This window comes from Protopterus annectens, chromosome 1.part1 (assembly GCF_019279795.1).
Source record: "Protopterus annectens isolate FY-2018-M chromosome 1.part1, PAN1.0, whole genome shotgun sequence".
Classification (NCBI taxonomy): domain Eukaryota; kingdom Metazoa; phylum Chordata; order Ceratodontiformes; family Protopteridae; genus Protopterus; species Protopterus annectens.
In genome coordinates this window covers 469,509,607-469,536,753 of record NC_056726.1, presented here as the reverse complement: position 1 = coordinate 469,536,753, position 27,147 = coordinate 469,509,607, and the positions used below count along the sequence as shown (strand labels likewise).

The window sequence follows — 27,147 nt, the reverse complement described above, 5'->3', positions numbered from 1 at the left end:
CTGAGTTTGTTGGAGCAGAGCCTTCCCCTTGGTATCTCGGAGACTAGCGGTTTGGCTCTGACTCCCCGGACAGGTCAGCGGGTGACTGCTCCTCCTATTGTCCTTTCTCAGGATGTCAGTTCCCCTTCGGCTTTCGACGTGGTGTTGTGGGTTCTCGATTTCTTTGAGACTCTTGACTATCTTGTCTTTGGATTCCTCCCCGGCTCCCTCTGTTTCTGACATGGATCCGACCAATCTGTCATCTCAGGGACAGCCTGCCGCCTTGCCTCAAGACACTCCCTCTTGAGAACAGCAAGACTTTAGCAAGTCCTTCCCAGCGATCCCCACTGAGGAAGTCCCCCGCAAACATACATGCAAAAGGAGGCACTTAGATTTCCCACCAGAGTTTCTCACCGAAGACACCGATTTGGAGGAAGGGGAAGGTCCCCCCCTGTCACCCCCCCCCAGGATGGCTCCTATGGAGACATCATGGAACTCCTTCGCCAGCATGGGGTGTGGTCTGCCCTAAAACATACCTCGGGACGAATCTGTGTTCCTGGAGGCATTTGGGGCAGGACCCTCTACTTCCTGGGTGTCCCCTCCTGCAGGTCCCTTAGTGGATGTCATTACATCTCGGGCGAGGAAGGAACTGGACACATTGGAGCTCATTGCCGAACACCCAGACAAGGTTTTGAGCCCCCCTTCAGATAGATCATACTGGCATAAGGGATCCCTGGTTGATGCCATGGTGGTGGCAGCTGCCACTAGGGAAGGAGCTTGCTCAGGAGATCTCCACGGTCCACCCTCCTGACTGAGAGTCAAGGACAATGGACCTTTTCGGGAAGCGGATATATAAGCTTCAGCGACTTTCTCTGTACGGGTGCTGAATTACATGACACATGTGATTCAGCTGCAGTGAGACCTGGGGAAGGAGATTGCCGAGTCAACATCTGGGTCCATGTCGGCGGAGGACAAGAAGGTGTTTTCCGCTCATATGGCCACCTTAAATTCAGTTGCGAATACCTCTATGTGTCTCCTCTCCCACACAACCGAGGGAGCTGCCAGTACAGATGTTGCCATCAGGCAACACACCTGGCTCCGGCTCTGTCAGTTTTTGGAACCCTTTAAGGCATCATTTACCAATGCCCCGTATGACAGTTCCTCCCTTTTTGGGAAGTCAGTACATGACACATTAGTTCAATGTGAGAAGGACGGGAAGACTGTCTGCCATCAGGATCTGCTTTTTGGCCCCTCAACGATCTTTCTCTAGGAATCAGCAAGGGACCAAGAAGATGTGGTTCTGAAAGAGTTTTCACCGAGACACTCAGGACTCGCATTCCCCCAGGGGCAGAGTGGGATTTGATAGATGCTGCCCTAGAGGCAGAGGAGGTCTGAGAAATTATAGGTCTCAAGAGCTTTTCTTGGACAGACCCACCCAGCAACCCTGAAGGGTTTCCCAGCTGCTCGTCTCTGGAGGCAGTTGGGCCGTCTCTCACTAAACCTAACGGAGTGGGAGCCCATCACAAAAGATCGTTGGATGTTGCAAATTATATCCAGAGGCTATTAATCCCGTTTCTAGAACCAGCTCCACCACACAAACACATCCCTGATGTTCCACCCATGCACAGGGAGGATGCAGCACTGGAAATTGCAAAGCTGCTAAGAAAGCAAGTCAACCAACCCATCCCACGTAGACCACTCTGGATCAGGCATTTATTCTAGGTTCTTTTTTGTGCCAAAGAAAACAAGGGACCTAAGACCCATTTTGGATCTCTCCACCTTGAAGCTGTCAGTGGCCAAGATGATGTTCCGGATGGTCACCCTTCAATCTATCCTGCCCTTCCTGCAGGAGAAAGATTGGATGTGCTCGACTGAGCTCCAGGATGCGTACTATCACATCAAAATGGACAGGTGCTGTCAGAGGTTTCTCTGCTTCTGGCTAGGGACCAATCCTTTCCAGTTCAGAGCACTCCCCTTTGGTCTCACCACAGCCCCCAAGGTGTTTACCAAAGTGATGTCAGCAGTAGTGGCTCACCTGGGACTCCAGGGTGTACAGGTATTCCTCTACCTGGACGACTTACTCCTCACTGCCCCTTCCCGGCATCAACTTTGTCAAGTGAGGGATTCCTTTCTTCTAGCCTAGAGAGTTAGGCATTACCATCAATCTCAACAAGTCATCTCTGGCCCCAGTCCAAACGTTAGACTTAATTGAGGCGCATTTATACACAATTCCAACCAAACGTTTTCTTACACTAGGCAGGATATGCACTCTGAAGCTACATATTTTTTGCATTCTTCAAACTCTGTTCTCGACAGCGGAGAGAGTATTAAGGGCATTGGGGTCCATGATGGCCATTATCAATCTCTTACCCTTGGTGTGCTTTCACATGTGGATTCTTCAGTGAACCCTTGCAGTACAAAGGTCCTTGTTAGATCTTCTATTGACTCACCCTGTCCGAATCTCTCAAGTGTGCAGGGACTCCCTTCTGTGGTGGGATTCATTCCTTAGACCTTGTTTGGGATCATCCCTTTCTTCCACCTTTCCCCACGGCCACTGTGACTACGAATGCCTCCCAGCTAGGGTGGGAGGGGGCACTGCTCAGAAAGGACAGTTCAAGGTGTGTGATCCCCCCTACGAGACCAGATTGCATATCAGCATCCTGGAGATGAGGGCGGTGCTTCTAGCGTTGCAGGCTCTCCATGCCCATCTTCCCTCAGGAACAATTGCTATCCAAACGGACAATATGTCGGTGATCCGGTACATCAACAAGCAGGGGGGAACCAGATCTTATCCCCTATGTCACGAGGCCATGAAAGTATGGGAGTTGGGTGATCTCCACTGGCCGTTTTCTGGTGGCAATGCGCATCCCGGGGAGGTCCAACATTCTAGCAGGCAGGCTCAGCAGATCTATTCTGATGCCTTACGAGTAGACTCTGAATCCTTCAGTAGCAGAACACATCTTTCACAAGTGGGGTCAGCCTTGCTTTGATCTCTTCGCTTCTCCTTTCAAAGCGAAATGCAGTGAGTTCTTCGCTCTGAACCCCCCCCCCCTGGTGGAAGCCCCCAGAGATGCTATAATTCATGCTTTGCTCCCAGTCTTCTGTATGCTTATCCTTCTCTTCCCTTAATACCAAAATTCCTTCAGAAAGCTCGCAGGCTGGAGAGCCTAGTAATCCTCATTGCCCCATTCTGGCCTCGCCAAGTATAGGTTCATAGGTTTATACTAGGCTATCTGCCCTAGGGCATTTATAAGCCTAGCCAGAGTGTGTTTGGCTTTCGCCACCCATTTTAAAATAATTTTGCTATGCCCTTTTTTGAGGTTAGTATACTGTGCCTCTGTCTAACAGTGACACAGAAGTGATACCCGGGGTAAACCTACGATCTCCCATCCACTCATCAAGATTCCTCTTGAAGCGAGTCAATGAGGTACTCTGCCTAACCTGGACTGGGACTTTATTCTAGAGTGAAGGGACCCTCTGGGTTATGAATCTGTCCCTCCAGCATGTCCTATTTATTTCAGTGCTGAGGTTCAAGTCTCTCGAGCGCGTAGCTCGATGGGATATGGATTTTCTGAGGTGCAGCATGTCCATTAATTTCGGGTTGGACATGGCTTTATACGTCAGGCACAGATCGCCTCTGAGCAGGTGGTATGCCACTGAGTAGAGTTGGAGTTTCTTTAACCGGGCAGCATATGGCATCTGTTTGAGCCCTTTGATCCTCTTGGTGAGGTACTTTTGGGGTCTTTCCAGTTGCTGCAGGTGTCTGGTAAGGTACATCCCAAAATGGGCATTGTACTCAATTATGGGCCTGATGAGGGATGAGTAAAGAGGCACGATGACCTCCCCTGATCTAGATGTGAATCCCTTCATGATTAGGTGGGCTATACAAAATGTTTTTCTAACCACTTTGGCCACGTGGTTGTCAAATGAGAGATTGCTATCAACTTGGGTCCTCAGGTCCCTAATTACTTCTTCTGTACTTAATGGATTACCACCTATGTGGTAATTTGTGGGCAGTTTGTTTTTGGCAAAGGGGATAACTGTACACTTTTTGGCATTTAGCTTGAGGCCATGGCTCTGGCACCAGTTGTCTGTTTCTATGAGGCCCTTTTGGAGGATGCTTGTGTCGGCTGGAGTGTCGATTATGGCGCTCAGTTTGCAGTCATCTGCAAACTTGGTCAGCCACAGTCCTTCCGTGTTGGCCTGTACCTCCGAGAAATATATAGCGAACAAGAGAGGTCCCAGGACTGAGCCTTGTGGGATGCCACTTGTAACTGGTTTGGAGTCTGACATGGCTCCAGCAAGTCTAACCATGTGGGTTCTGTCCTTGAGCCAGTTTGCAACCCATCTAGTGACATAGGAGTTTATATTTAAGCTGGTGAGCTTATCTATAATGTCCGAGTGGGGTATTGTATCGAAGGCTTTTGCGAGGTCCAGGTAGGCTGTGTGGACCACCTTCCCCTCATCAATGGCCTTAGTGACTGTTTCAAAGAAATCAACCAGGTTTAAGAGGCAGGATCTGCCCTTAACAAAGCCAAACTGGGTAGGATCCAGTGTCTGTAGGTCCCCAATATCTTTATTTATGAGGTCCATGATGATCCTTTCCATAGCTTTGCAGACCAAGCTAGTCAGGCTTATGGGGCGATAGTTTCCAGGATCCATTGAGGCACCACCTTTATGGAGAGGGACCACTGTTGCTGTACGCCACTCTTTGGGTACATATCCTGTAGTAAGGCTGAGATTGAACAGTAGTATTATGTTTGGGTTTAGTTCTTCTTGGAGTTCATGTAGGACGCAGCCCAGGACACCATCTGGTCCCATTGATGCTGTGTTTTTTGCTTTGGAGAGGGCAGCTCTTACCTGAGCATCTGAGATGTCAGGGGGGCAGCACTCTGCTGGGATAGATATTTGCCCTTTTGGTGGGGGGGGAGAAGTTTGCTGAACCTGTCAGCTAGGATGTTGGCAATGTCTGTGGGTTTGGTGTATTTTTTGTCATTTTGGACTAATTCTGAGCATATCTGGGAATTCCCACCCAGGTTCCTAACATAACTAAAGAAAGCCTTGTGATTATCCTTAGTGTCCTGTACAATTTTTCTCTCGAAGCTGGCCTTAGACGATTTTATGAGTGCCCGTAGTTTTTTGCTAATACTGATCAGAGATGCCTTCCCTTTTTGGGGTTTTGCTCTATATGTAGTAGCTTCCTCCTTCTATTGTATAGTTTGTTTATGGCTGGGGTCCACCAGACAGGACGTCTGCCTTTGGAGGATTGGGACTTGGTTTTATTTGGGATTGCATGATCCATGCATTCCTGAAGGTGTTCATAGAATGTGTTTATAAAGGATTCTGCGGTCTGGGCCGTATTTTCCACAGGCCCGGGGGCTTTGAAGGATTCCACCTTGGTTTTGAGGAGTGTGAAATTTGCATTAGAGAAGTTTTTCACTGTGGTTTTCAGGGCAGGGGGTGGAGTCGGGATGTGAATATCCAGTGAGATTAGTTTATGGTCTGATCTTACTAATGAGGGATACACTTCTGGTCTGGAGCATAGAGTCCCCATGTTGGTGATGATCAGGTCCAGTATGTTTTCCCCTCTTGTGGGAGTGGTAACAAGTTGTTCCATAGCATTTGAGTTTATAAATTCTAGGAACCTATGGGCTAGGGTGTTGGAGCTAGAGTAATGCTCCCAGTCTGTTTGGGTAGTTGAAGTCGCCCAATATAATGCTGTTTGGAGAGACCTTCATATTTTCCAGTGTTCTCAGGAAGGCCGAGTGGGGTTCCTGGGTTTGGGAGGGTGGTCTGTAGCAGGCTATAAACTGGAAGGCAGTTTTACCCACTGTTATTTGCACATGGATAGTCTCTGATGCTTCGTGCTGTGCCACCAACCTGGAGGTGTGGGTATCTTTGACGAATATTGATACTCCCCCTCCTTTTGTGGTTCGGTCCAAGTTTTGGGGCCGAAAAGCATGGTATGAGGTATAACCTGGTAGTGCTGGGGTGCTCTCGGGAGCCTTGAACCAGGTTTCAGTTACTGCACAGATATCGATGTTCTCCATGCTAAGGAGACTTTCGAGCATGTGCATCTTGAGGTTTAGACTTCTGGCGTTGAGTAGCATTACTCTTAGTTTCTTATCCCTTGTGATACCTATGGAGGTGGGTTTGTCTTTTGAGCCTTGCCTAAAAAAGGCACTATGGGGGTAGCAAGAGCCTTTGCCAATATCCGAAAGCCCAGGGGTGACAGGTGCAAGCCGTCCCTAGTGAAGCATCGTGGCTTGTCGAGCATGTCATCCCAGGCTGATAGGCATTGGATCCCCTTTGAATGACACCAATACTTAAGCCAGTTGTTGAAATTGATCATCTTGTCTTCATATTGTGGCATCATTCTTGGTGAGGGTAAGATGCTACTCAAGGTCAGGGTCATACCGGCCTGGGCTACATGCTCAGAGAGCTCCTCTGTCTCTTTTCATGTAGTCCAGGGAGGTACGTCTCAGGTCATTCACACCAGCATGGACAATGACTGAGTCATATTTGTACTTGCCTTGGAGTGACCTGAGTACTTGTGTTATGTGGCGGATCCTAGCGCCCAACAGGCAGCTCACCGTGACCTTCTCCTTGTTCAGCCTGGTGAGCGGGACGTCAGTGTGCCTGACGATAGTCACCTATTACAAGTGTATCAGGTGTGTTGTTTAGCCTTAAGGGCTGTGACTGTTCGGCACACTGGCTTTGTGAGCTATGTGTTGTACGTGTTTTGTTTTGTGGTAGTGGTTGCTTGGGTGTCTGCTTTGGAGGTCTCTGCTGCTTAGGCAGATTTTTATTTAGAGCCTCCGAGTATGTTTTTGTGTGTTTATGTGTTTGGTTTCTGTCGTGGTAGGTCTATGTGAGACTGGAATTGTAGTGTGGTTTCCATCTCTGTGGTCTTATGTGGTGGCTCCACCATGGGCGTTGGATCCGGTTCCGGATCTCATCTCTCATCCCTCAGAGATTCTCCATCCAGACCTGGACAGTCTAAAGCTCACTGCTTGGCTGCTCCAGTTCCCAAGATAGTCATGACTCCCAGCTTATCCTGTCCAATGAAAAGAATCCTGGTGGCGGCCCATAAGTCTTCCACCAGAAAGGTATACTCCAGCAAATGGAGACGTTTTTCGATCTGGGCTGTGCAGTGTGCACTAGATCCTTTCACTCCCCCTGTTTCCGCGGTGCCGGAATTTTTGACTGGAATCTTTCAACAAGGTGCCAATTTTTCCACAGTCAAAGTTCAACTTGCTGCAATTTCTAAATATTATGTGGAGGGATAATATGGTTTCCTTTGCATCTTCAAAGCTTTGCAAGGCCTTCCTCAAAGGTACTTTTCTTCTTCGACCCCCGGTGAAAGACCCTACGCCACTGTGGGATCTTGTGTTAGTACTACAGGCCTTGGTTTCACCCCTCCCCCCTTGAACCTGCAGCTTCAGTGGAGCTGCAGTTTATGTCCTGGAAGACTGTGTTCTTGGTTGCCATTACTTCTGCCAGGAAAGTTTCAGAACTTAGTCCCTTGTATGATTTTTCATAAGGATAGGGTGTCTTTGTGCACTGATCCATCTTTTCTTCCTAAAGTAGCTTCAGATGCCAACATTAATCAGGTGATCAATTTCTCAGTCTTCTTTCCAAATTTTCAAAATAAGGAAGAATACAAATTGCATTTATTGGATGTGCACAGACAGTTACATTTCTACCTGCACATGACAAAAACCTTTCGTAAATCTGACCAACTTTTCATTTCTTACTCCAAACCCTTGGGAAACCAATATCTAAAGTTACTATTGCCCATTGGATTTCCCATTGTATCTTTTGGGCGTATTCTGTCAGGGGGATTTCCCCACCAAGTCATTTGAAAGCACATCCCTCCAGATCTATGGCCACTTCAGTGGCCTTCTGGTCCAGAGTTTCATTAGACAATATTTGTTCTGCGGCTACTTGGTTCTCATCTTATACCTTCATCTCCCATTATAAACTGGACATTGTATCCAGGAACATGTCATCTTTTGGCTCCGCCGTGCTCCGGAATATCCTTCCATGAAGACCTCCCAGGTGTTTAGTAGCTGAGGACTCTGTCCCACAGGTTGAAGTCCAAATGAAGACAACAACTTCAGATAAAGAAATTATGTACCATAATGTTCCATTTGAGTAGTTGTTCCCCTGGCCTTGTGTGAACTGTTTCTTGCTTTTACGTCTGCAGGAGGGGATCACCATAAGGGTGCCTCTTATCCTTATCCTTGTTCATGGTTTCTGGTAGGGACAAGGTTCTTTTAGGTTCATAGGTAAGTACTAGGCTATCTGCCCAAGGGCATTTATAAGCCTATCCAGAATGTGTTGGCTTTCACCACCCCCTTAGATTAGTTCCCTGTGCCTCTGTCCAGCAGAGCCATTAGTTCCCTGCGCCACTGTCCAGCAGAGCCACTGCAGTAATCCCCGGGATAAATTTTCTGTTTCCCGACCACCCGTCAAGGCTTCTCTTGAAGAGTGTTAGTGAGGGGCTCTGCCTGATGTATGTTGGAATCCTATTCCAAAGCATGAAGAGTCTCTGGGACAGGAATCTATCCCTCCAGCATGTCCTATTTATCATTGTGGTGAGGTTTATATCTCTAAAGCGTGTGGCTCTCCAGGATTTGTTTTTTTTTTTTTTTTAGGTGGAGCATGTCCATCAATTCTGGGTTGGACATGGCCTTGTATGTCAGGCAGAGATCACCTCTGAGTAAGCGGTATGCAACCGAGTACAGCTGGAGTTTCTTGAGTCGGGCTGCATAGGGCATCTGTTTGAGGCCAGTAATCCTCTTGGTGAGGTACTTGTGTGGTCTTTCCAGCTGTTGCAGGTGTCTTATAAGGTACATCCCAAATGGGGCATTGTATTCTATGATGGGTCTAATGAGTGATGAGTAGAGAGGCACAGTAACCTCTTTTGTTCTAGATGCGAACCCTTTTGTGATTAGGTGGGCCACATGGAAGGATTTTCTAACCACCTTGGCAATATGATTATCAAAGGAGAGATTGCTATCTACTTGGGTCCCCAGATCCCTTAATACATTTTCTGTATTTAGGGGACTACTTACCTATGTGGTAGTTCGCGGGTACTGTATTTTTTCCAAAGGGGATGACTATGCACTTTTTGGCATTTAGCTTGAGGCCATGATTTTGGCACCAGGTATCCGTCTCAGTGAGACCCTTCTGGAGGGTGTCTGTATCAGCCGGAGAATCAGTTATGACCCCTAGTTTGCAGTCGTCTACGAACTTGGTCAACCCTAGTCCTCCTGTGCTTGCCTGTACCTCTGAGAAGTATATACCGAACAGGAGGGGTCCTAGGACTGAGCCCTGGGGGACGCCACTTGTAACCGGTTTAGAGTCGGACATAGAGCCTGCAACTCTCACCATGTGGGTTCTATCCATGAGCCAGTTGGCAACCCATCTCGTGACGTAGGGTTTTATGTTCAAGCTGGTGAGCTTGTCTATAATACTAGAATGGGGAATGGTGTCAAAAGCCTTTGCGAGGTCTAGGTAGGCTGTGTGGACCTTCTTTCCCTTGTCTAATGCCTTGGTAACTGTATCAAAGAAGTCCACCAGGTTTAGGAGGCATGAGCTGCCCTTAACAAAGCCAAACTGGGTAGGGTCCAAGGTTTGGAGGTTCCCAATGTCTCTGTTAATGAGTTCCATGATGATGCGCTCCATAGCCTTGCAGACCAGGCTAGTCAGGCTTATAGGGCGATAGTTCCCAGGGTACGTTGTAGCTCCACCTTTGTGGAGTGGGATAACTATTGCTGTGAGCCACTCCATGGGTACGTAGCTTGTAGAGAGGCTGAGTTTGAACAGTGTGTTTAGTTGAGGGGTTAGTTCATTTTGGAGCTCTTGTAAGACGCAGCCTGGGATACTGTCCAGTCCCATTGAAGCTGTATTTTTGGCTTTGGATAGGGCTGTTTTAACCTGTGTGTCGGTGATTGACGGGGCCGTGCATTCTTCTGGTATGGTTATGGGCCCTTTAGAGGGTGAGAGAAGGGTGAAGTTTGCACTAAACCTGTCTGCCAGAATGTTGGCAATATCAGTTGATTCAGTGTATTTTGTGCCATTCTGCACTAACTCAGAGCAAATCTGAGAGTTTTCACTTAGGTTATTGACATAGCTAAAGAATGCTTTGTGGTTATCTTTGGAGTCATTGGCAATTTTTCTTTCTAAACTAGCCTTGGATGATTTAATGAGGGATCGTAGTTTTTTGCTGATACTGATCAGGGATGTCTTTCCTTCTTGGGATTTTACTCTTTTCTGTACTAGTTTCCTCATCCTGTTGTATAGCTTGTTTATGGCAGGGGTCCACCAGACTGGTTTCCTTTTCTTGGAGGAGTGAGTCTTGGTTTTACTTGGGTTAGCACAATCCATGCATTCCTGCAGATGCTCATAGAGTGCCTTTGTAAAGGTTTCAGCAACTTGGACAGCATCGTCCTTTAGCATGGGGGCTGTGAACCTTTCCACTTCGGTCTTAAGTAACGTGAAGTTTGCTTTTGAAAAGTTCTTCACGGTGGTTTCCTTGATTGGGGGTGGGGGCGGAATGTGGATATCCAGAGTGATTAGTCTATGGTCTGATCTAACCAGAGAGGGGTTGACCTCCAGTGTGGGACACCGGTCGCCCATATTGATGATGACCAGGTCCAATATGTTGTTCCCTCTGGTGGGGGTGTTGACCAGTTGATCCAGGGCATTCGAGTTTATAAATTCTAGGAAACGTTGAGCAAGGGAGTTAGTACTTGAGTAGTTCTCCAAGTTTATGTTTGGGTAATTGAAATCACCCAGTATTAGGGTGTTTGGTAGGACCTTCATATTTTCCAGTGTCTCCAGAAATGCGGAATGGGGGTCCTGGGTCATGGTGGGTGATCTGTAGCAAGCTACAGTTTGGATTGCAGTTTTGCCCGTTGTTAGTTGCACATGGATGATCTCTGATGCATTGTGCTGCGCCACTAACCTGGGGGTGTGGGTATCCCTGATGAATATGGATACACCCCCGCCTTTTGTGTTTCGGTCCTGGTTCTGTGGCCGAAAGGTATGGTATGAGTTATAGCCTAGTAGTGCTGGGGTGCTGTTAGGAGCCTTAAACCAGGTTTCTGTTACTACACAAATGTCGATGTTCTCCATACAGAGGAGTGCCTCGAGTGCGTGCATTTTGAGGTTTAGACTTCTGGCGTTGAGTAGCATTATCCTCAGTTTTTGGTTACTTGTGCTATTTATGGTGGTGGGTTTTTCTTTTGAGCCTTGCCTAAAAAAGGCACTATGGGGGCGGCAAGAGCCTTGGCCAGTATTCGAAAGCCTAAGGGTGACAGGTGCAAGCCATGTCTTACAAAGCAATGTGGCTTGTCGAGCATGTCATCCCAGGTGGACAGATACTGGATCCCCTTTGAATGACACCAGAAACTTAGCCAATTGTTGAAATTTATCATTTTTTTCTTTATACTGTGGCATCATTCTGGGTGAGGGCAGGATGCTACTCAAGGTCAGGGCCATATCGGCCTGGGCTAAATGATCAGAGAGCCCTTCCATGTCTCTCTTCATGTAGTCCAGGAAGGTACGTCTGAGATCATTCACACCAACATGGACAATGACAGAGTCATATTGGTACTTGTTCTGGAGTGACCTGAGTGCTTGTGTTATGTGGTGGATCCTGGCACCCGACAGGCAGCTAACTGTAACCTTCTCCTTGTCCAGCCTAGTTAGTGGGACATCAGTGTGCCTGACTATAGAGTCACCTATTACTAGTGTGTTGGCTATGTTATTTTGCCTTAAGGGCTGTGATTGCATGGCGTACTGATTATGTGAAGTATGTGTTTCATGGTTGGTGATTGGGTATGGAGGTTGCTTGGATGTCTGCTTTGGAGGTCTCTGTTGCTTCTGCAGATTTTTATTTAGAGCCTCCGAGTATGTTTTCATGTATTCATGTGTGTTATTTGCCAGTGTTGGTTTATTAGGTCTATGTGAGACTGTTGAGAGCACTAGATTGGGCAGCAAACTCGATCTGAAGGGAGGAAGGATACAGGAGCATTATGGGTAAGGGGAGGAGCTTTGAGCTCAGATCAGATGCTGGCTATGCATCCAAGTCAGATCTGGGAACCCACAGGTTGAAGACAAATGAAGAACAAACAACTCAGATGGATCATTATGGTGAGTGCATAACTTAATTTTTTCTTACTTTCTTAATTTCATCAGTAATTAATGCTGTACAAACCTTCAAGGACCTACAGCTTGTGTTTTTGTTGGCCATATCACACAGATATCTTACAAGAAGTTGCACATATGGAATTTATCATTTCATAACTGTATTTTAGGGAAAATCTTGATGTGTTGCACAGTATAAATTCCATTGTTTCATATCAGTGAATCAGATATGCAAAAACCAGCCAAACCCTTGACTTACCCTATTTGTATTTACAGATTTCTAACCTCATTCATTCCTTAGGGTTCTACTTTGTTAAGGGCAGATCCTGCCTCTTAAACCTGGTTGATTTCTTTGAAACAGTCACCAAGGCCATTGAGGGGAAGGTGGTCCACACAGCCTACCTGGACCTCGCAAAAGCCTTCGATACAATACCCCACTCCACTCGGAGGTACAGGCCAACACGGAAGGACTGTGGCTGACTAAGTTCACAGATGACTGCAAACTGGGCACCATAATCGACTCTCCAGCCGACACAAGCATCCTCCAAAAGGGCCTCATAGAAACAGACAACTGGTGCCAGAGCCATGGCCTCAAGCTAAACGCCAAAAAGTGTATAGTCATCCCCTTTGACAAAAACAAAGTGCCCACAAATTACCACATAAGTGGTAATCCATTAAGTACAGAAGAAGTAATTAGGGACCTGGGGACCCAGGTTGATAGCAATCTCTCATTTGACAACCACGTGGCCAAAGTGGTTAGAAAAACATTTTATATAGCCCACCTAATCATGAAGGGATTCACATCTAGATCAGGGGAAGTCATCGTGCCTCTTTACTCATCCCTCATCAGGCCCATAATTGAATACAATGCCCCTTTTGGGATGTACCTTACCATACACCTGCAGCAACTGGAAAGACCCCAAAAGTACCTCACCAAGAGGATCAAAGGGCTCAAACAGATGCCATATGCTGCCCAGTTAAAGAAACTCCAGCTGTATTCAGTAGCATACCGCCTGTTCAGAGGCGATCTGTGCCTGACGTATAAAGCCATGTCCAACCCGGAATTAATGGAGATGCTGCACCTCAGAAAATCCAAATCCCATCGAGCTATGCGCTCGAGAGACTTGAACCTCAGCACTGAAATAAATAGGACATGCTGGAGGGACAGATTCATAACCCAGAGGGCTCCCTTCACTCTGGAATAAAATCCCAGTCCAGGTTAGGCAGAGTCCCTCATTGACTCTCTTCAAGAGGAATCTTGATGAGTGGATGGGAGATCGTAGGTTTACCCCGGGTATCACTTCTGTGTCACTGTTAGACAGAGGCACAGTATACTTACCTCAAAAAAGGGCATAGCAAAATAAATTTAAAATGGGTGGTGAAAGCCAAACACATTCTGGCTAGGCTTATAAATGCCCTAGAGCAGATAGCCTAGTATGAACCTATGAACCTATGCATTATAGTCATAAATTGCAAGGAAACTGCATTTTCTTTTCTTTTGCCATGCAGTAAACAAAGTCAGAAAACTGCGTTTTGTATTATGCTTATCTGTTGTGATAGATTTAACAGAAGCTTTTCTCAAAACACTGGAATGTGATTATTTAATTTTGCAGGGCACCTACCATATGTATAAACTGTGAGTATTTTCTTTCTGGCTTGCTTTGCATTTTAGTCACAGTTTGTAAGTGATGATTTTTTTCATATGGAGCAAGAAATGTACCTTAAGAAAAAGTCAACTGCACCTAAAGTATTTATGCAGTAAAACATAACTAGGATATGCAAAATGTATGTGCTAATCTTCACTCAGACATGTTAACCATTCACCCTTTAGTCTCATTCATTATGTTATTCTAAGTGTGCAGTGATATCTGTACTATGCACACACAGAGCACGTCTTACTTATGCATACGTAAGCCACAGCTTATTTTGCTTACATTTCCTTTGCGTAATGTACATTGCGTATACCTTGGTTAAAGATTTTAAAGTAGAGTATGTATTGTATATATTTAATAAAAGCTATTTTTGGTAACTCAGTTGATTCATACAGGTTTAGTGTTGCTACAGTTTTACCTCATTTTCAGTATGAAATAGAAGGTTAAATTGTAGGCATAGAAGTATTTCATAATGCAGATTATTTCAGAGTAGTATTAATATTTAGAATGCATTTTATGTACCAAAGTATAATATTCTCTGTGAAAAGGTATGACTGATTATATTTGTGTTTTGCAGAGAAAAAGACATTATTGGAGGCTTGACAGCAAGTGTCTTACACTGTTTCAGAATGAATCTGGGACCAAGTATTATAAGGTAGGAAAATTCATTTTTGATACAGTAGATATGATGTAATGTTCCAAAGATTAACTCGCCTAAATCTCAACCACCTCCAAAGCGCAACACAGACACAAAGCACATTCAGCAAATTAAGCTCACTTCCTGACGTAGCACAAGGAGTCCTAAAGTCACATATGCTGAGCCTTTAAGGAAGGCATCAACCCAAAAAAAAACATTTTTGTTATGGGTGATTCCAGTGCAAGACATTCAGAAGTACCTCTTAACAGACTGAGCAAGGAAAGAACGATGGTTAGTTGCTTGTCTGGTGCCAGGATCTGTCAGATCATGCATGCACTCAAGTCCTTGAACAACAAGTACCAGTATAACTCTGTCATAGTTCATGCCAGTGTCAGTGACTTAAGGTGTACCTCCCTGGACTGTATGAAGAGAGAGAGACATGATGGAGCTCTCAAACTGTGTTTCCAAGGGGTTCTGGTGCCTAGGCAGCAAGACATTTCAGTTCATCTGGTTGGGGACACATGGCTGAAGTGACATTCACCTGCAGAGAAATATGGCTGTTGCAGATTTCGTATGGGCAAAGAGATGAATGCGGTGGTGATGTGCCCTCAACTTCAATAACCAAATGCAGATGGGGAAAATAATGTCCATGGCCCCCTGAGGCAACATGAGACAGTAGCCAGTATGGCAGAAACAGGCATCAGCAGCAAGCTAGCCAGTGGGCATGTCAGTGACAGTAAAAATGCAGTGCACAATGGGCAGTGCTTTTATAATTGGTGTGTATCTGGACACTACCCCCTTCACATTGTCTAGGGAACATTACATAAAATGCATACTGGAGCATAAATGTAACTACAGTAGCTTGTACAGTAGCATGGAGAGATTTCTCCATGCTGTAGCACACTTCTACATGTTGTAGTTACACAAGCACGTACTGTACACCAAACACAACACTTGTTAATTCTTCTGCCTCTATACATTTGGTTATTAAAGATGTGGACATAGCAGTGTGTGCTTCTCTTTGTCCACAGGGAATTTTCAACAGTCATATTTCTCTGCAGGTGAATGTCACTTCAGCCATGTGTCCCCAACCAAATTTATCACAGGGAAATGTCTCACTGCCTAGGTACCTGAACCCGTGTCCAAAGCAGGTATGAGCTTAGCATTGAACAACATTCTGCCTTCTCCAAGGATGATGCCATGATATGAGCAAAAAATAATTGACAACTGGCTTAGTTTTTAGCGTCATTCAAAGGGGGTCTAATATTTGTCAGCCTGGGAGAATACATTTGATAGACCACTCAGCTTCACTAGGGATGGCCTGCATCTGTCCCCTCTCGGGTTTGGATTATTGGCAAAGACATATCTACCCCCATAGTGACTTTTGTAGTCAGTCCCAACCTGATACACATAATGAAACAAACAAAGGAAAATATGAAGGTGGTGTTAATAGATCAGTGCTAGGAGCCTAAACAAAAAACTCCACTCCCTACAAGCCCTTCTCACGATGGAGGAGATTGACATCTCTGTAGTAACTGAGATATGGTTTAAAATAGCAGAGAGCACTCCAGATGTGCAGGGCTATAACAATTTTCACGTGTTTAGACCAGCTACTGTGCAGGATGGGGAAAAAGGTGGAGATGTCTCAAACTACATCCAGAAGAGACTCTCATCAAGGCTGGTAAAGCAGCGTGATGCACTAGAGCTTTTTTGTATCTAAATAACCATAAGAAAGAGCCCATGCCATATATTAGATAGCTATAAAACTCCCTCTGTGACACAAGAAAGTCACACCACCAATCTGCAGGAACTAGGATCCCTCAGTATTAAACCTAATGCCATGTTCCTAGGTGATCTAAACTATCCAGCTGTAGACTGTGAAACCTACATCACCATTAGTGCAGAAGCACAGAGATTCCTGGACTTTAATACAAGTGCCCTGGAACAATTAGTCAGAGTATCTACTAGGGGAATAACATATTGGATCTTGTCCTTGCTAATATGGGAGCATTTTGCACCATCCTTTGTATATATTCATCACTTTTTAGGTATGACCATAAAGCAGTCTCCTTCAAAATAAAACTGAAACCAGAGATTCCTTCCTCCCAAGGTTCCTTTAGAAATTTCTTTAAGACAAACTACCTACACCTAAATGATAAATTGACGAGCTTCAAATCCTCACCAAACCAAGTTAACTCCACTGAAGGTGGAGATGTCTCAAACTACATCCAGAAACTACATGCAGAAACGTACAGCACCAGACTATACTAGCATGTAAACAGCTGCATAGATGCACCTGTACCCTGTAGGAATAAGTGCAGGGCAAACCCCAGAAACAAGCCCATGTGGTGGAACTGTAATAACAACAAGCTTTATAATGAAAGGAAAACAATTTGACCAAAACTAAGAAGAGTAATTCCCATAATGTTAGAGCCCTTGTCACTGAAATGAACAAACAACTCAGGAGCTTAAAATCCAGCAGAGTTTGAGGCTAAAATAGCTACCCAAGCCAAAGCAATCACAAGGCATTTTTTAGATATGTTCATAAACACAAAAGCACAATGCAGCTGTGCATTGTGCTGTTTTTGAACTATGTTACCTATGCTGAAGATATAGCAAACCTACTGGCTGGTAAAATATTTAGCTCCAACTTTTACCACCATCTCTCCCCTCTGTCTGTCCCTCAAGGTATGCCTGAAACTGGCTAGCCTCCTGCTAGCACACAAGGCAAAGTCCTAAAAGTGCTATCAAAAGCTAAAAATACTGCATTGATGGGTCCTGACAATATCACTGGATGCAGTTCAAATAGCATGAAGCACAATTTATCCACACCCTGAACAGCACTAAAGTTTCAGCCTCAGTACAGGTCTTGTACCAAGCGAATGGAGAACAGCTACAATCATTCCCCTGCATAAGGGAAGTACCTTCCACAGATGCAGGCAGTCACAGACCCATTAGTCTGACCAGTCTTGTATGCAGAGCCATGGAAAGATTTCTGATGAAACTAATCAGTCAGATCATAGGGAACTTCCTAATACTGGACACGTCAGAGTTTGTATTCATACGCACTGCATACCTCGACCTGGCTAATGTTTTTGACCCAGTTCCCCACTCAGGCATAGTAGAAAAGCTAAGTAAACTGGGAATAAACCCCAGTGTGACCCACTGGATTGCCAACTGGCTCACAGATAGGATGCAGATAATCAAAATAAGTTACCTCTACAAAGAGACCAGTCAGTAGTGATGTCTTCCAGGGTTCTGTGCTGTGACCTGTCCTGTTTGGCATCTACTTTTCTGAAGTAGAAGCCATTACTGAAAGGCTCCGGCTGACTAAGTTTGCCGATGCCCGCGAGGTAGGAGCAGTCATTGAATCCACAAATGACCTAGCCATCCTGCAGGAAGGTCTGTCCCGAATAAATAACTAAAATTCCAAAAAATGCATGACTGTATCTTTTGAAAAGCCTTCTACCCCAGGGAACTACCACATTGACAATACATCCCCAAGAGTTGACTCAGTTGCTCAGGATTTGGGAACTTATGTGGGCAGTGAACTAATTTTTGACCAGTATGTAGTCATCATAAGAAAGTCCCTTTGTATTGCACGGCTTATAAACAAAGGGATTGTGCCTATATTTAGGGATGTCATTGTCCCCTTTACTCAGCCTCATTAAACCAATCATTAAGTATAATTCCCCTGTTGATATGTATCTTTTCAGACATATGCAGCAATTGGAACGCACACAGCAATACCTTATTAACAGGATATGGATACAAGGCCTAAACAACATGCCCTACTTGGACCAACTCAGAGCTCTGTCACTGTACCCTGTATCCTACAGATTGTTAAGAGATGACCTGTGTCTGGTATGCAAGGCATCCTCCGACCCACTACTAATGGATTTACTGCACATTAGCAAGTCATATGACATTAGAAATACTCTTTTTAGGGATCTAAACATCTTCTGCAACATCAGTACAACAGTTTGGAGGGACAGGTATATCTAACAGAGGATACATCTGCTGTGAAACAGACCCCACCATTCACATAAAACGAAGTTCACCCCTATCCATATTCAAACGCAACTTAGACCTATGGAAGGGAAACAGAAAGCTTACCCCAGGACTGCCCTTTGTACTACTAATGGACAGAGGCAGATCCTAAATGTTTTACCGCATGCATGAGTCTCCTCAAATTATCTATGGTATGATCCCGTTTATTTTCATTAGGGGTAATATATAATTATTGACCATGGGCCGGGTAAGGCCAATCTATAAACAAATCAGATGGATTATTTCGAGCACAAAAAGGGAAACTGGCTAGGCTTAAAATGGCCCACAGGGGCAACTAGGCTAGTACTTACCTATGAACCTATGAATAACACTATGTCCTTCCATATCACTGTTGCAGTATTCATAACATATTGGCTCTCCTGCTAAGGATAGCCTTATGTCCAGCCAATATATCAAAGTGTTTAATTCTTATCACAGTCATATGCTTCCTGTGTCAGCATAAGGGTGATGTACAGATGCTCCAAACTCAGAACAACTTTGCCACCAGTCCAAGCGCCATAGTAGTACATCAGTCTAAACACCCTTTGCTGTGCTGGGTATACAAAGCCTTTTACAGATAAGTACCCCATTAAGGTTACTTTTCTTTTCTTTTGTCATTATTTCTTTCTTTCTTTTTCATAGTGCATTTTGAGAGTTATTGAAAGAATACTCTGTTTTATTTAGTATACACTATCTTATCAAACTATGGCTAGCATGATTATTAGTTTGAATAAAAGCTGCAAGAATAATATGAAATATAAAGGGTTATAAAATGCTGAAAAGTAAGAAGTAGTAAGTGTGCTGGCATAGCTTAGTTAGATTTTGGCATCCATGTAAAGGAGTATGTTCTTGAGAAACCATCTGTAAAAATAACAGATGACAGCTGGAAAGACGTCAACAAAGTAAAGAGATGCAACATCAAGCAAGATAAAGTTGGAACATCAGATAGTGCTGGAACACCACGTTTCAGATAATGCAAGACTGAGTTTCCATGGATCATCAAACTACAAAGAACCGAGGGAAAGGGAACAAAGGAAAACTGTTATACAAAGAAAGAACTGTTACACATCAGACTTTGAGAAAAATACCAGACCTTCTGGTATAAATGTAACTGTGCATAAACAAGCTTTGGGGTATTTGCCATAGAGAGCTGACAGTATCTGTGTTACATGCTTGTAGATCTGAAAAGAAAATGTGAAAGTAAAGCGCATTAACTGAAACAGTTATCTTCGTGTATTTATTGTATTTAGTGCAATACAGTAATAAGACTAGTTGATCACAATAAGTAGTTAAATATACTTTGGTATGCTTGCATGTAAATGCAAGTAACAGCAAGATAAAAAAACAGACGTGCATAAAATTCTTAGAAATTCTTCAGTTATGTCATCCAAGAAATGGAAATGTCAGTGTGGGAGGCAGATTCCCCATAAAGATCATCACAAGTGTTTGATTTGTCTAGATGCTTTCTCATGACCACACACAGTGCTTATTTGTAAGATGCTTGTGCTGAAAACTCTTCAGTGCTCTCAATCTTCTGTTTCCATTTATCTTGAGAACCAGTGTCTCAAGTTGTTGGTCCAGGGTACCATGCCTGAACCCCCACTGTCCCACGATACAGATCCCTCCTAAGAAAAAGGCCAAGAAGTTGAGATCTGAAACTACAGCTATCCATTTTCTGCCAGATGTCTCTGTCGAGGTGGATGATACCCTGTAAGACTGCCCAGTGTTGATGTCTGTTCCTTCTGCCACAACTCTTATCGATGGCCATCATGGAACCGACTTCTTGCATGTCTCCCGAGCCATTGCAAATGTCTTCTGTGGATGTGGAGGAGGAACCACAGCTGATCATATCAGAGGGGCCTATGGGAATTCTTCAGGTGTTAGAAAGTGCCTGGTGCCCTGATTGAGTCTAGGCCAGGTTCTGAACTGCTGAAGTATGTTGAAGCCGATCTCCCCCTTAAGAAAAGACAGAAGGATAAGCATATTTCTCCCACTCCCAAAGATCCTCAGAAGAAGTGGGCGGCACAGTGGTGCAGTGGTTAACACGGTCACCTCACAGCAAGAGGTTCTCCCGTTCGATTCTCGGCTGGGGTGCCTTCTGTGTGGAGTTTGCATGTTCTCCCTGTGTTCGCGTGGGTTTCCTCCGGGTACTCCGGTTTCCTCCCACATTCCAAAGGCATGCATCTGGAGCATTTCACCCTGGGCCTCCGCTGAAAACAGGCTCTGTGGAACCTAGTCGGACTTTCCCGGTCAACAAAATGATAAATAAAAATAAAATAAAAGTGACAGGATTTTACTCATTGGGTTTTGGTTCCTGCCCTTCCTTGATCCTCTGCCCCTAAAGGATCTAGGGAATCTGATTCCTCTGCTGAGGAATTGGACTTAAGTTGAGGATTCCTTGGTCTACTCCTCCCACATGCCATCATCCTTGGACTATGGCTTTGAGGAGGAGTCCTCCTTAAGTCCTGATTCCCCTTTGCAAGGATTGTTTGTTGGGGATAGAGTGGTTTGCTTAATGGAGCATTTTAAGTGGGAGTGCTTCCAAGGCTCTGACATCCAGAAAATTTACTGAGTTGTTGCAGATGAAGTCTCCTAAGCCTTCTGCTGTTCCCCGTGTTTTGGCAGATATGTTGGATACTTTTTCAGCTGCTGCTTTAGCTGCCGATTCCCAGCTTCCTGACCATTTTCATAAGGTGCCTGAAGCTTTCACATTCATCAGTGTTGCTCCTTCTGACCCTGCTGTGGTCTCTCTCTCTCTGCTAATAAGCCTTCTCGACTTCTGCTTTTATTGAGCTTCTTCCATTGGACAAGGATGATCAATACATGAAAATAAGGCCTACCCTTCTGTCACCCTGGCATTTTGTACCATTAACTGTCAAGCTCACATGACCAGGTATATTTTATCCATGTTGTCTCAGCTGGGAGGAGTTCTTTCTGACCTACCTGATTTTAAGGCTAAGTCCACCTCTCTTTCTTTGGTGGGATTCACATCTCAGATGGCTTGTCACTCCATTAAGTGAAGTTATGATGCTGCTGATGCCTTCCTTAGTGCTCCTGCTTCAGGCTGTGTCATGAGATGGCATTCCTGGCCTCATCTTCAAGCTTTGCCTAATAATGTTATGGCTAAGCTTCTTGATACTACCCTAGATCATCAAAATATCTTTGGTACTCCAGCGGCAGATTTATTTAATATTTTACAGGACGAAGGCAAAGTCATGAAGGACCTTAAATAGATTTTTCTCTCCACCATTCCTAAGTTTCAGAGGAATTATCCTGCTAAAACTGCCTTTGTTCATAGACGAGTCTCTTCAGCCCTCCAAAGGTAAGAAAGTACCTAGGCATGTATTTATCTGACAAACCAACTCAGATGCCTAGACCTCAAAAACCTTCCTTTCAGAACAAATCTGCATCCATCTAACATTCTGCCTTCCCTTCTTGGTCAAGTTTGTTCCCTTGTGTCTCAGACTGTCTCTGTCACTCCCTGTTTGGTAATAGATTACTTTTAGACTCTTGTTCTTTCAGTCATCCGTCAAGGCTACTTCATGGCTTGGAAGTCCCCCCATCCTTTCAGGCATTGCTCAACCCCCTTCAGATCAAATTCCATGTTTTTCAGGTCTGTAGCACATTTTACTAGATCAGTGCGCACTATTCAATCTGTCCCACAGGCCGTAAAGGGTACAGGGTTTTATTCCAAGATGCTTCTGGTCCCCAGAAAGGAGGGATCCTGGAGAGCTGTTCTAGACCTTTCCTTTTTGAATATTTTCCTCAAGGTACCCACCATCGGTATGCTTTCCCTCCAAACTCTGTTCCTCCCATTGTTCCTCAAACCTTCCTAGTTTCCCTGTATCTGAAGGACACTTTCATATCTCCATTCACCCTGTATTCAGAAAGTATTTACTTTTCTCTGTTTCCTTCTCTTATTTTCAGTTCTCTACCATGCCTTTTCGTCTTTCCACAGCCCCAGGGGTATTTGCCAAATATCTGACTCCAGTCATAGCTTTCTGCAGGTTTCAAGGATTGCAAATATTTCCTTATCTGGATGATCTGCTTTGTCAAGTTCCCTCTCCTCCCAGGCTGCTGCATGACCTGCATTTTACCAGGCTCCTGTTGCACAGTGTGGGTTTCACCTTCAATCTCCAGAAATCTGACCTGTCCCCTTGTCAGGATCATATCTTCCTGGTATGCAGGATTCAAACTATTCCAATGCTGGCATATCTGCCTGCTCGCAAGGTTACTGTCTCTAACAACCTACCTCCAGTCCTTGCTTCCTCTGCCTGTCATGCCTACAAGGGAGTTTGTAATGGCACTGGGGTACAGGGCCTCATCCATCCCCTTGCTGATTTTTGCCAAGCTTCACATGAGGAAATTTCAGTGGTACTTTCAGTCGGTGTGGCTTCAGCATTGCCACACACTGGAGTTTCCAATTTTGTTACTTTCTTGTCTAAAACATGAGCTTCAGTGGTGGATTCAGCACATATCTCTTAATCTAGGTGTCCCTTTTCAGTCTCCTGCACTGTCTCAAGAGCTCTTTACAGACACCTCGATCAGGGGTGGGAGGCTGCTTCGGGCTGTATGGGGGTTCAGGATCTCTGGCATCCTCATTGGTGACTAGATCACATCAACATCAAAGAGATTCGGGCCCTTATCTTTGCTCTCCGGACCTTATGCTCCCTTTGGTCTTCAGGCCATTTAAGGGTTTATACAGACAATACCACAGTCATGTGGTCCATCAGCAAGTGGGGGGGGGGGGGGGCAAGGTTTTATCTTCTTTGCAGACTAGCCCTTCAGGCCTGAGATCTAACTATACAAATGCAGGGTTCTCTTTAGGCAGTTTACATTCCTTCAGGAGAAAAGCTGATGGCAGACTCTCTAAGCAGGTCCAGGGCATAACCTCATAAATGGATGTCACAGAAAGGTGTTTCCTGGACATGGTTCATTGTTGGGGTATCCCTCAAGTGGCTGTTTTTCTCCCTTCTGAACAGACAGCTTCCTCATTTCTATTCCAGAACCCCATGTCCTATGGCTTGAAGGGTGGGTGACGTGTCTTTTTCGTGGAAGGGGGTGTTGCTTTATGCTTCCCTTTCTCTGTTTTTCTTCCCAGGGATCGAATAGGACTCTCCAAAAATCTTGTTTGTGACTCCATTTTGGTTCCGACAGCATTGGCTTCCCCTCCTTTTTCATCTGGCCAGGAGCATCATCTCAATTTAAATCACTGGATGGATCTTCTTACACAAGACAATGGGTTTGTTCTTCACTCTCATCTGTCCAGTTTTCTTTTTTTTCCCCCAAATCTCTTTATTTCAATTTTCTTTTTTCAAATAATAACAATACGGTAACTCAAAAACACAAATAAACAATACAAATACCTATCTAAAGAAAACAGACAACAATCTCGTTCAGAGAAAATTATACATATATATGTATATATATATATATATATATATATATATATATATATATACACACACACAAGAAGTCACTACATCGTCAAGTAAAGTATGGGAATTCTTATGTTCATTTGGTCTCATAAGGGATCGTTAGAATGGGGATAGTCTATATATAAAGTAAAAATAGAAATTTAACCATTTATTTGTATGTGTAGGGAAAATATCTAGTTACACATATACTAAGAAAAGGGAGAAGATGAAAGAAAGACTGGTTATACTACATTCATTTCTTATTTAAAGATTAGCTTTTCATGACAATTTGTAGTTAAATTTTATTTGTCAAGAATTATATCTAGCAAGTAACCCCAATATTTTTGGTAATAAAGTTTGTTTTTTGTTTTTGAATAAATTAATTTGTGAGATGAGATATATTTGATAGCAAGATTGCTAAAATTTTCTCATGTAATTGGTGACATGACATTCCAATTCTTTGTAATAAAGAATTTAATAAGGGAACACATCGTAATAAAGACATGTTTTAATATTTTTGGGAGTTGATTGATATTTTATTTATTTATTTTACATTTGTTGACCGGGCTAGTCCAGCTGGATATATGTCCATTTTCAGTGGAGGCCCGGGGAGAAAAGCTCCGCAAATTACAACAACATAAAAGGTCAAGACAAAGACAATAACAGTATAATTTGGTACATAAGAAGTTTTAACAATTATAATACAAGCCTAAGATTATATATTTTATATTTCAATAGGAAAAAGGAAAATTGATCTAAGAATAGATGAATAAGACTAATACATTTGCATTAGAAATGGTGTAGTACAAATCTTTATAACATATTACAAAATTAGAAACACCTAGTAATTTATGATAAGAGATACTAAGGTCTCACAAAAACCTAAGAAAGAAAAACACTAGAGATCAATAGATAGAGTATAGAAGATCAACAAACAAGGATGGATTTCTAGTGATATTTAACACATAGGTTGTGATACTATATGAAGGTGTTTGATCATTCCACGTTATATACTTATTTACATGAGAAAAAATCCTAAGGAAGGTTAAGCTCACTAAAAAATAGTGAGACAACACAAGATCATGATCATGGGAGGCTAGGAATTGTGGGAGTCTAGTTAATAGTTAGGTACTTAGTCTGGGTTAACACAGGGGCATAGCCAGTGTGATTTAAGGTAGGGTTTAAGCTTGCTTTTAAATAAGCTGACAGAGGATATTGAGGTTAGCTGGCTTGGGAGGATGTTCCAGGCTTTACCTACTGTATTGGAGAACAAGGTGTCACCAGCTAAGTTATTGGATTTTGATATTTGTACAAGTAGGTTATTAGCTGAGCGTAAGGTCTTGATGGTAAGTATGGGTGTATTTTGAGGTAAATACAGGATCTTATGGGCTACTATTAATTGATTGAAAAGTATTAAATTTGGCAGCTCTAACCATCCTAACTGATTCAGATTGATACAGTGATGAGTTCTATAGGAGGGCCCAGCTACAAATCTGGCAATATTGTTGTAGGAGGATGTAAGGTTACTCAGATTACTTCTACATATTGTGGTATAGATAGGGGAGGCATAGAGCAAGGTAGAGATGAGGTGGGTACGAGCAATAGTAACCCTGGCTGGAGGTGTAAGAAAGGGTTTTATTCTATAGAGGGAACCTAGTTTCTTGTTTACTATTTTTATGGTGTTATTAATGTTAGGTTCAAGGACAAGTTGTTATCTATTAGTACCCCGAGTAGTTTGGTGGTTGGTTCAGGAGATATTATAGTTCCATCATTTGAAGTAATAGTAAAGTTAAGTGGGGAGGTTCTGCAGGTGGGGGTAAATAGTAGCATTTTTGTTTTTTTGGGGTTAAGGATAAGCCGTCTTTGTAGGAGCCAGTTTTCAACTGTACTAAAGGTCATTTGGGTTAGTGACTGAAGTTCTGATTGAGAAGCAGCAGCACATATGAGTGTGGAGTCAGCGTATTGGATACAGTCAGCTTGAGGAATTACAGAATGAAGGTCATTTGTAAAGATGGAGAAGAGTAATGGGCCTAATATAGATCCTTGCGGGACCCCTAGAGTGACTGGGACGTGGGAAGATTAAGTATTTTCCCATAGTACAGCCTGTTGCCTGTTATGTAGGTATGATTAGAACCACTGTATAGTATGGTTGTCCAATGACAGGTTTTTGAGTGTGTCTATAAGGAGGTGGTGAGCCACCATGTCAAATGCTTTGGACAGGTCAATAAAAACAGCTGTGGATAGAGTATCAATATTACGATTACTGTTAATATGGTTAGTGAAGGATAAGAGAGCAGAGGTTGTGCTATGAAATGGTCTAAAGCCATGTTGACAGGATGCTAATAAATTGTGATCGAGTAGGTAGGTTAACAGTTGTATGTGTATACATTTCTCCATTATTTTTGCCAAAGGAGATAGAATAGCTATGGGCCTATAATTGGACAACTCTTTGGAGTTACCGCCCTTATGCAGGGGAATAATGTGAGAGACTTTCCAGATTAGGGGAATAGATTCTTCAGAAATAGTTCTGTTAATGAGGATGGATATGGGGTAGGCTATGACTTTAGCAGCTTTTTGCAGGTATTCTGCAGGTAATTTATCAGCAGAGAGAGTAGTGGGTTTAAGTTTCTGTATGAGGTTACAGATAAGTGAAGTGGGCATTGGCTGAAAATTAAATTGATGAGAATTATCGGTAAAGGGTGTGGCAGAGCCTGGGGTGTTAGGGGATAGCTGGTTGGCTAGGGATTGTATGGTTTCCGTGAAAAAAGTATTAAATGAGTCAGCTATTTGGATGGGATTGTTGTGATCAGAGCCAGAGGGAGAGGGAGTACTTGAGCATCCAGGGTGTAGGAGGTTATTGATACCTCGCCAGAATTTTTGGGGATTATTTTGGTTGGTTTGTTGTAGTTGGTAGTAGTAGTTTCTTTTATCGGCTAATATGGCTTTTTTGTTTCATTTCTTAGCTGTCTGAATTGCAGGTGGTCTGAGGAGCTTTTTGTTGAGTGCCATTTGGCCCATTGTTTATTTCTTTGGAGGATTTTTTGTTTGGTCGTTTTGGTGAGCCATGGTGCCGGTTTGTTTCTAATTCTAACTTTGCGTAATGGGGCATGGCTGTCTAAAATGGTTAGAAATTTAGAGTTAAAGTATTTCAAGGCATTATCTACTGGGAGGTATTTCAGGGGTGACCAGTCACAGGTGACTAGTTCAGCTTGAAAATGAGCAGGGTTAAAATTTTTGGTAGTGCGAATAGTTC

At 43.8% G+C, this 27,147-nt stretch overlaps 1 protein-coding gene across 2 annotated transcripts in view; it reads left to right on the top strand.

Moving 5' to 3' along the window:
• Positions 1–27,147, top strand: part of LOC122805884 (serine/threonine-protein kinase D3) — a 2,410,388-nt gene that overhangs the window by 1,738,644 nt on the left and 644,597 nt on the right. For both annotated transcript variants that reach the window (XM_044076135.1, XM_044076141.1), the window contains exon 10: positions 14,368–14,445. In XM_044076135.1, the coding sequence (XP_043932070.1) occupies positions 14,368–14,445 (78 nt within the window). The remainder of the gene's footprint in view (positions 1–14,367; positions 14,446–27,147) is intronic.